The sequence below is a fragment of the Babylonia areolata genome, chromosome 28, assembly GCF_041734735.1.
Source record: "Babylonia areolata isolate BAREFJ2019XMU chromosome 28, ASM4173473v1, whole genome shotgun sequence".
In the NCBI taxonomy this organism is placed as follows: Eukaryota; Metazoa; Mollusca; class Gastropoda; order Neogastropoda; family Buccinidae; genus Babylonia; species Babylonia areolata.
Genome location: NC_134903.1, coordinates 27560599 through 27570598, shown reverse-complemented (window position 1 = coordinate 27570598; position 10000 = coordinate 27560599). Strand labels below are relative to the sequence as shown.

The 10000-nt window shown below is 44.6% G+C and overlaps 1 protein-coding gene across 2 annotated transcripts in view; it reads left to right on the top strand.

The window, feature by feature from the left end:
- Positions 1-2779: 2779 nt before the first annotated feature.
- The window catches only part of LOC143301802 (uncharacterized), a 78509-nt gene continuing 71288 nt past the window's right edge, over positions 2780-10000 (top strand). Inside the window, exons 1-5 of one of the 2 annotated variants that reach the window (XM_076616197.1) lie at positions 2780-2841; positions 5674-5797; positions 6818-7074; positions 9628-9757; positions 9960-10000. The exon at positions 9960-10000 is cut by the window's right edge and continues 115 nt beyond it. In XM_076616197.1, the coding sequence (XP_076472312.1) occupies positions 5683-5797; positions 6818-7074; positions 9628-9757; positions 9960-10000 (543 nt within the window). In that variant the 5' untranslated portion in view covers positions 2780-2841; positions 5674-5682. Of the gene's footprint in view, positions 3046-5673; positions 5798-6817; positions 7075-9627; positions 9758-9959 lie in introns of both variants that reach the window. The other variant, XM_076616196.1, reaches the window with a different exon arrangement.

Genomic DNA, 10000 nt, shown 5'->3' with positions numbered 1-10000 from the left:
AGGACTGACCCCTGTGGAACTCCTGACTTGACGTCGATGAAATCTGACTTAGCCCCCTCAACTACAACTGCTTGGCGTCTATTGGCTAGGAAGCTGGAGATCCATTGGTTGATCCTGCCTTGTATGTCATAGTTGTGGAGTTTGTGCAGCAGTAGTGAGTGGTTGACTTTGTCAAATGCTTTGGCGAAGTCTAGCACGAGTACATCTGTTCGCCGTCCAGAAGCCATGTCTGAGGTGAGTTCTTCCACTAGCTCGATGAGTTGTGTTTCACAGGACCTCTGCTGTCTGAAGCCATGTTGCTGGGGACACAGGATTTTATTCTGCTCCAGGTGTGTCACGGTGGCGTGTACTATGATGTGTTCGAACACTCTGCAAGCTATGCAGGTCAATGAGACTGGGCGGTAGTTTGCAGGGTCATAATGTTCACCTTTTTTAAAGATAGGTGTCACCAGTGCAGTCTTCCAATCTGTGGGCACACATCCAGAGTCTAGAGAGGATCTGTAGATGGTGGTGAGGATAGGGGTGATTTCCGAGGACAGCTCTTTCAGAAGCCTAGCACTGATGTTGTCAGGCCCACTCGCTTTCGCAGGATCTAGTTTCGCAAGCAATCACCTTACGCCTTCTTCCGTAATGTTCACAGAGTCCAGCACAGGATAGTCTCTATCAGCCATCTCGCACTTCTTTCCAAATTCTTCTCGAGAGTATGACTTCCCCTCGCTGAATGCGGACTGGAATTGATTGTTGAGTGCTTCTGCTTTTTCTCTGGGCTCCATTACCAGCTGGCCATTCACCTTCAGAGGGGCTACATCGACGTTGGCAGATTTCTGGGTTTTTTTTTATATATAGCTCCAGACTCTTTTGTACTTTGGTGTATGGTCTGTAGGTTCCTCTGACAGGGTGGTGTTGGTGTGGTCCCAGTAAGCTCGGCGCAGGCGTCTTTGGGCTTCGCGTCTTCTGGCTCTAGCCTCAGCTTTGAGGTCTTCACCGCCTCCCTTCTTCCACTTCTTGTAGGCTCGGTTTCGGCGGTTTATCAGACGGGAGTAATCCATGGCTGGCTGTAGTTGGGTCGGGATTTCTTGGATGGTATGTGGGTCTGGGCTGCTTCAAGTAGCACTGTCTTGGAGTGAGTCCACAGGCTCTCAGTGCTCGCAGTGTCCTTCATTCCATCCACTCCTTCCCTTATTTTCTCCACAGCTTGCTTCATGTTGTCCCAGTCTGCCTTTCTGTAGAGGGTGATGGTTCGCTCTACTGGTTTCTTCCGGGGAGGGGGGGGGGATTGTTCAGCTCTGCATAAACTACATCATGATCAGACAAGGGTGGCATGGTTTCGACTCGTGAGATGAGTTGTGGGGCGTTGGTCATAATAATGTCCAATGTGTTTTCACCTCTTGTAGGGACTGTCACCATCTGTTCCAGACCGTTGTCGTCAATGATTTGAACGAGTTGTCTGTGCAGCTCAACATATTTGGTTTGCGGCTTCAAAGTCATCGTTTTCCAGTCCCACCCCGGGAAATTCAGGTCCCCTCCTATCAATAGCATCGCATTTGACATGCCAGCAGCTCTCTGAACTGAGATTTCAAATTCTGATTCCTGGAGACTGGCCTTGAGTCTGTGCATTAGGCAAAACAACTCCCGACCGTTACGCAAGATATGTTTGTTGAAGCGGGCGAATTTCACTGAGCATCAGGCCAAAATTTTTACCTGTACTCTTTTATTATTAGTCTTATTATTGATATTTTATTATTGCCTTTCTCTGTGTGTGAGTATTAGATAAGCAGAGGTGTGTGCACTCGCTCTGTGGTGGTCTTGCTTATTATGTTTCGTAGTATTAATTTCATGTGGAAGGTATGTGCGCGCGTATTTCAAAATGTGTGTGTGTGTGTGTGTGTGTGTGTGTGTGTGTGTGTGTGTGTGTGTGTGTGTGTGTGTGTGTGTGTGTGTGTGTGTGTGTGTGTGTGTGCTACTTGTGCAGCTTTCGTCGGCGATCCGGCCGGCTTCTCCAGCGCAACTGCTGGGTAGAGAACTAGCAACTTTGCACATCGCCGTGAGCGAACTCTCGACAATGCGACTCAGTGATGAGTGAGGAGTACACCGAAGGCAGGCCCAGGTTCAGTTGTGTCGGCCCCGGTCACGGTTGAGGGTGGAGTTCCTGGCGGCGATGTGGACTGCCTTCATTACTCCCCTCTGGAACCATCTTGCTTCTCTGTCGAGAACTTGCACATTGTCCTTTTGCAGTTGCGCTGAACGGAAGCCGGCCGGATCGCCGACGAAAGCTACCGTACGCAAGTGAGTAGCCTTGGTGGGTCAGTTTAACTTGGTAGTCATTACATAAACAGGTCTTATTGCAATGTCAGTGTTGTGAACCTTCTCAGCTTTTCCCTTTACCCCATGCCACCCCTAACTCGTACTCCCACCCTCACTCTTGATGTCTCTTCTGATTCAGTGTTGTTGCAATGTCAATAAAAGCTATTATGTGATACTGATAGTAATAGTAATAATAATGATGATACACTAGTAAATATGGATAACGATAATAATATGATAAAATCATTTTGCGTACTGATGGTATTCAGATAACCAACATAGAAAAAAATCATTTTGAGTACTGTTGGTATTCAGATAACCAACATAGAAAGAGAAAGAGTGCGGGGATGTTCAACGTTGTGATTCTAATGTGAGCAGTGTGAAGAAGGTAGCATCCACACACAAAGATTCTAAAACGGATGTACATCTTTCTTCCTGTGCAAATTGCTGCGCAGACAACGTATTTTAGGCACGTGTAACGAAGATGGCGGTACTTTGAAAAGCATCATCTGAAACTGAAGAACTCGCCGTATAACGGTGAGCGGATAACATCACGCTTTGTAACTTGTTAACAGAATAATGGAATCAACGCGGCATTTATGGAAGTGAACGGTTTGCATCCTAGTCAGTTTTAGCGTTCTTAGGAAGTGTGCCTTGAAGCGGGAGCAGAAGGGACGTAAAACCTGCACAGACTTCCGGTTGATGCCGGCTGAATAAAACACCAGACCAGTTAGCTTCAAGGTTGGGATGTTTGTCATGATTATGGTAGCGATTATTGATTGTGCTGTATGACGTGACCATAACACTCTCTTACCCACTCTTTCATTTCTTGTACTTTGTTTTACACATGCCGTGATTCGTTGGCACTGACTGTCAGAGATGCCTTTGCGATCATTTGGTTGTGTGATGTCGATCACTGAAAATTTATTGGTCAAGGTAGGATTTAGTAGAAAATGAAACACCTGCAGAATGACAGACAAACGTGAAACAAAAGTACATTACATGATTTTCTTTTTTAAAATCGTCATCTTCAGTGCAGAAAAGTTTATCCTTCCTTCCATCTCAGTCTGTCACACTTTTTCATGAATCACACAGTCATCCAGTGATGTTCTAAAGCACTCACACGCATTCTCATGATTAAAATCATTAATTATAACGAGGTCATGAAATATTTGTTTAATTTTGCCATGCCTGTGTGGCATGTGCTAGACTAAAATGATAAAAGTTAAAAACTGAAAGCCTTTGTCCAGTTCTGAATAAATGCATATTTACACAGTTCTGCCATTGTTGCTGTGTTGACATATGCTGCTACTTTATTACAACACACACAAAAAAGTCTACAGCTTAGTAAGGGCATGAAAGTGAATAAACTTGGAGCTTCTGTTTTTGTGAGTCATGGGTTTATTTCTCTCTACCTCTGCTTACATGCAAAGTTATGACTTTGTGTGCCTTTATCTCGCTAAGTTACATTTGTTGTTTCCTATAATTTTTCTCTCTTGTCTTTGCCTCATAAACTTAGTTAAAAATAGTTGTTTAAAGTTATTTTCTGCCATCTATATTATCTGATGAATTATGAATTGGAGGATGATAAAGAGATTCGGAATCAGAGGGGCTGTCACCATCAGCTCCTTCATCAGTCCATGAATATTTCTTCAGCTTTGTTTTCATTCCAGGGTTTCTGTTTTATGTTACTTAGCTTTACATATTGATTGGTCTTTTTTTCTTTTTCTTTTTTTTAGGATGACTGCTCTTTTTAAAGCCTGAACTTTACAGAGTATTTTCACTCCCAGATTAACTAAATAAATCGTAAGTAAGAGGAAATATCAGCATTTATATCTATACCATGTTCATGATATTGTCAAGAAGACAAAATATGCATACAAAGCAAACACACACACACACACACACACACACACACACACAGCCACACACACACACACACACACACACACACACACACACACACACACACACATCAACATACACATTGGCAGTGCACACTCACAGTCACACACACTGATTGTTAGTCTTAATGTCACTGGTCTGGAACAGTCTCTGTGACATAACAAATCTGATGCACACTTCAAATGCAGAAAGCAGAGTAACAGAGATCTCTGCAATCTGCAAATTATGCCATTAGAACACAGTCATCTGTATCACTATCAGACTATCAGTGTAATGATGAAAACAGTCTTACCACTGTAAAAGACAGTGGAGTGGTGTTGAAGTGGTAACACCTCCTTTTAGGAGTAAGAAGTAATAATATCTGAAAGTATTGGATTGAATCCTTTTATCACTTATCACTGTCAGACTATCAATCAGTGTAACTGTAATGATGAAAACAGTCATACCACTAATCTATAAAAGACAGTGGAGTGGTGTTGAAGTGTTAACACCTCATTTTAGGAGTAAGAAATGGTAATATCTGAAGGTATTGGATTGAATCCTTTACTCACCAGAATCTTCTCCCCCTCCACAAGTGCTTGAGTGGTGATTTGGATGCTAGTTTTTGGATGAAATGATAAACCAAGGTCCCATGTGCAGCTTGCAATTAAAAGAACCTAAGACATTAAAAGGATGTCCTTGGCAAAATTCTTTCTATAGTAAAATCCAGACTGATAAAGTGATAGTGAAACCAGTGATTTGGTATATGTGGTCCACTGCAGCCTGTGCAGTCATATCTATGTAGGCGAGACATACCGCACACTGGAAGAACGCAGCAAAGAGCACAGGGACAGCATCCTCCAGAAAAAGCAAACCCTTGTGGCTATACACTTCAACACTGATCCACACAGCATAACCCACTTCTCCATATCAGTGGTCTGACTCTACAGCACTAGGTGACTCCTTCAAGAGAAAGAACATGGAGAAACAGATTATCCACCATTTCGGAACTACAGCACCATGTGGCCTCAACATCAAGGACTACACCAAATCACAGCTTCCCTCGTCCCCACCCTGCCCATTTCCCCCTTCCCTCCCCTCCCCCCCTTTTTCCTCTTCCCCCGCCCCCCTTTCCTCTCACTGTCTAGATTCTCTCTCACTTCCTTCACCCATCCACCTTTTCCAACCAGCCGTGAACTGTTCTCAAGAAAAGTGAATTTTATTCAACAGCCAGAAAACTACACTTGTGACTGCTGCAATCTTCAGTTGCTTTGAAGACTGTGAGTGGAAGTTCTCAACTTCTCCTCTCCCAAATGGGTTAATAATTTTTTGCCTCTTGTTTTTTTGTATCCTGAAACTGATAATGTTTTAATTGGGTCGTTGGGTAAGACCCATACTCCATATATATATAGTTAGTTTTGTGTTGAACAGTAATACTAAAGCTGACCTATGGATCTGTCACCCTTTCCCTCATTTCTGTTTCAGTTAGCCACCATGCGGGTTGATCTCCGACCTAGCAAGTCATCTGACTTGGTTCCATTCCAGACATGCTGTGTGCAAGCACTGGAGAGTTGTGAGTTCACCAACTCTCACTGTGGTCTGTCAGAAGGTGGGTCGGTGTGCAGATTGATTTTTTTTATACCTTTCACATTTAGTACCATACTGATACTACCAACATTTTTTTCCTCTGTAAAACTGTTTTGCCTTCAAGTTTATTTCATTCTTAAGTTGGATAAAGTGTACATTGTCTTACAACTCATTTGACAAGTCAGTTGAACCCAGTTTATTTTTGTTTAATTGGGAGCAGTTGGTTGATGTTGGATGTGGAGGTATCATACTGTATCACAGTATGTCTATTAGTTGTGTTTTATCACTGCCATTTTGGGCAATACCTGTACTCACTTATATCAGAAAATGTTTGTTTCTTCTTGTGATTTTTTGTCTGTGTATGTATTTCTGTTTTTGCTGTACTATGAATATGTTAGTTTTTTTAAAGAAATTAATGAAGCAGAATGGTCAGTCAGTGTCATGTATACTCAGGGTTTAGTTGCTGTGTGTGATATTTCAGATTACTAACTGTACCCATTTTCTGTCAAAATACTCTCCCCCCCCCCCCTCCCAGCCTCCCATAGCCCTTTCTCCTCCCCCACTCCCCAGCCCCTCAGAATAAACAGGATTTGGTCTTTGCTGTCACTGGCTTTGGTGGACCATGGTTTGTTACTGGATACAATTATTTCCAGCCAGCCATCTGTGTGGTCAGATGAGCTATAACTGTATGAGCAGTAGGATTTGATTTGAAGATGGTTTCTACTTGGTGTGGTCATCTGGGCTTTAACAGAGCCAGTTTAAAATTGATGATGATGAGGATAGTAGTAATATTTATAGTGGTTTCAAACCTCTCGAAGTGCTTTACAATGGCATGTCAGTCAGATGCAAAACACACAAAAACACTGTCACATGCACACACACATACAATCACGCGCATGCACGCACACACACAAACACAAAACAACACAGTTGAACACCACATGCATGCACACACACACACACACACACACACATCACACACACACACACTGCTCTCTCCTATCTTTGACGCTACGGACGTCTCTGTGGTGCGTGCCACCAGATGGCTGCCTGACGTGGGTGTACAAAGGGCCAGTACTGGAGGTGGCAAGCACCAGCATGGGTCACAGAGTGGCCTCCCTGAACGCCCTGCACCTGCTGCGGGACGAGGATGCGGTGGTGACATGCGTGTGCGAGTTCCCCTGCCAGGGGCGCCCTCACCTGGTGGCCGCCCTCCGGGGCTCAGCGGAGCAAAGCATGCTGGTCCTGCTGAACGTGGCAACCTCCTTGGTGGTGAAGGCTGTGGAGATTCCTCACCAGGTGATTTTTTATTATCTCTTACCCCTCCTCTGCCACCACCCTCCCCCTGTCCCCTGCTGGTCCTGCTGAACGTGGCAACCTCCTTGGTGGTGAAGGCTGTGGAGATTCCTCACCAGGTGATTTTTTATTATCTCTTACCCCTCCTCCGCCACACCCCCCTCCCTGTCCCCTGCTGGTCCTGCTGAACGTGGCAACCTCCTTGGTGGTGAAGGCTGTGGAGATTCCTCACCAGGTGATTTTTTATTATCTCTTACCCCTCCTCCGCCACACCCCTCCCTGTCCCCTGCTGGTCCTGCTGAACGTGGCAACCTCCTTGGTGGTGAAGGCTGTGGAGATTCCTCACCAGGTGATTTTTTATTATCTCTTACCCCTCCTCCGCCACCCCCCTCCCCCTGTCCCCTGCTGGTCCTGCTGAACGTGGCAACCTCCTTGGTGGTGAAGGCTGTGGAGATTCCTCACCAGGTGATTTTTGACTCACTTGTGTAAACAAAGTGAGTCTATGTTTTAACCCGGTGTTCGGTTGTCTGTGTGTGTGTGTGTGTGTGTGTGTGTGTGTGTGTGTGTCCGTGGTAAACTTTAACACTGACATTTTCTCTGCAAATACTTTGTAAGTTGACACCAAATTTGGCATAAAAATAGGAAAAATTCAGTTCTTTCCAGTCATCTTGTTTAAAACAATATTGCACCTCTGGGATGGGCACAAAAATTTTTTTTTAAAAAGCCTAATTATATGCAAACTGCATTTACTGTTATATTTATATTTTTTGTATTCTCTAAACTTGGCACTTTGACCTCTTATTCTGACACAACAACAAGAGGAGTCATTATTATCATTTTTTGTTCAAACAGGAACTTCTTTTGCTAAGCATGGAATTTATATATATTTTGCAAAGGTTTTGGTGCAGATAGTAAAAAAGGGAAATTACTCTGTAATTAATGCTAGGGGACTTAATTTATCACAAGTGAGTCTTGAAGGCATTGCCTCTCTTGTTTTATTATCTCTTACCCCTCCTCCGCCACCCCCCTCCCCTGTCCCCTCTAGTAGAATAGGGACTGTTGTTTTTGGACTTAATAATAATAATAATAATGAATATTTGGATGCCCTATCTCTGGAGAGCCCAGAGTGTTTACAAAGATAATTACACATACATACATTGATGCAGATACACTTCATAACATTCATTATGCCTATACACATCACAAAATAAACCGGTCACACACACACACACACACACACACACACACACACAAACACGCACACACCAGGCATTCATACCGATACAGCTCCATTCCTCTCTCCACCCACCAGCAATCGCAGACAGACACACAGGGCGGGAAAACTAATCACAACAACTGTGGAAAAGGCGTGAGAGCTGATTTGAATGAGGACAGACTGTCAGACAGAATAAGGGAGTTTGTTCCAGATGACAGGTCCAGTGAAAGAGAAAGCATGTTCCCCATGGAGTTTCTTTCACATATACTATATACTATATACTATACTTTATTACTACTTCTCTCAATCCCCCTCTATATGGGGATGTTTTGTTGGGGGTCTTTGAGTGTGGACAGCAGCTCCAACTTTCTGGAAATTTTGTGCTGGATATTTCCTTCTTTTTTTTTCTGTCGCTGCCTTCTTTGTCTGCCTTTTTTTTTTCTTTTCTTTATCAGCCGTTTTCTGTTGCTCTCTCTGTTTCTGCCTTTTTTCTTTTCTTTATCAGCCGTTTTCTGTTGCTCTCTCTGTTTCTGCCTTTTTTCTTTGCTGATGTCTGCTTTCCCTTTTTTTAGTGTCATTCCCAGTCCATTCTTTTTTGTCTGGCAAGCCTTGATGATCCTTCTGTTCTACATTTGTGATTATCCCCCTGACTCTTTGTGTTGCCATACTTCGTTTTCATGGGTACTGCTGCGTTATTGATGAGAGTATCAGTGACACTGATATTAAAGAACCAGTTGTTAATGATAAGAATAGCTATCTCCCCACCCTCTCTCACACTCTCTCTCTCTCTCACTCTCTCTAACATCCCGTCTCTCTCTCTCTCTGTGTCTGTCTTTCCCTCTCTCTGTCTCTCCCTCTCTCCCTCCACCTCTCTCACTCCCTTCTCTCTCTCTCTCTCTCTCACTCTAACACCCCGTCTCTCTCTCTCTCTGTATCTGTCTTTCCCCCTCTCTCTGTCTCTCCCTCCACCTCTCTCACTCCCTTTCTCTCTCTCTCTCACTCTCTCTAACATCCCGTCTCTCTCTCTCTCTCTGTATCTGTCTTTCCCCCTCTCTCTGTCTCTCCCTCTCTCCCTCCACCTCTCTCACTCCCTTCTCTCTCTCTCTCTCTCACTCTAACACCCCGTCTCTCTCTCTCTCTGTGTCTGTCTTTCCCCCTCTCTCTGTCTCTCCCTCTCTCCCTCCACCTCTCTCACTCCCTTCTCTCTCTCTCTCTCTCCCCAACCCTCTCTCCACCTCCCCACCTCCTTCCCCACCCCCCTTTCCCTCCCTGTGTTAGAAAATATGCAGCTTTGTTTGGTGACATTTATGGGAAGGAACTGTGGACACGTGTGTTCCCAGGTGACGGCTGTGGAGAGGGTGCTGACGTATGGGGGAGGGAACGTGCCCAGCTGGGCCTTCAGTGAACAGCTGCGTCAGTTCCACGGCATCGTGGCGGTGGGCACGGAAGGCGGCTACATCTACCTCGTGGGTGAGGTTCTGTGCTTTGTTGCCCTGGAGTGCGCTTCTCTTGTGCACCTTGTCCATTGCTGTTCTGGAAAGGAGGGGGCAGGGTGTTGGTTTGTTTTTTTGTGGGTTTTTTGTTGTTGTTGTTTTAACTCAGCTTTGCTGGATTTTTGTGGGTTTTAGCACAGAAAATGATAATGGCCTCTGTGTGTGTGTGTGTTGGACAGACATGGCGCTGGACTGGAGCCAGAGCATTGACAGAAGCCAG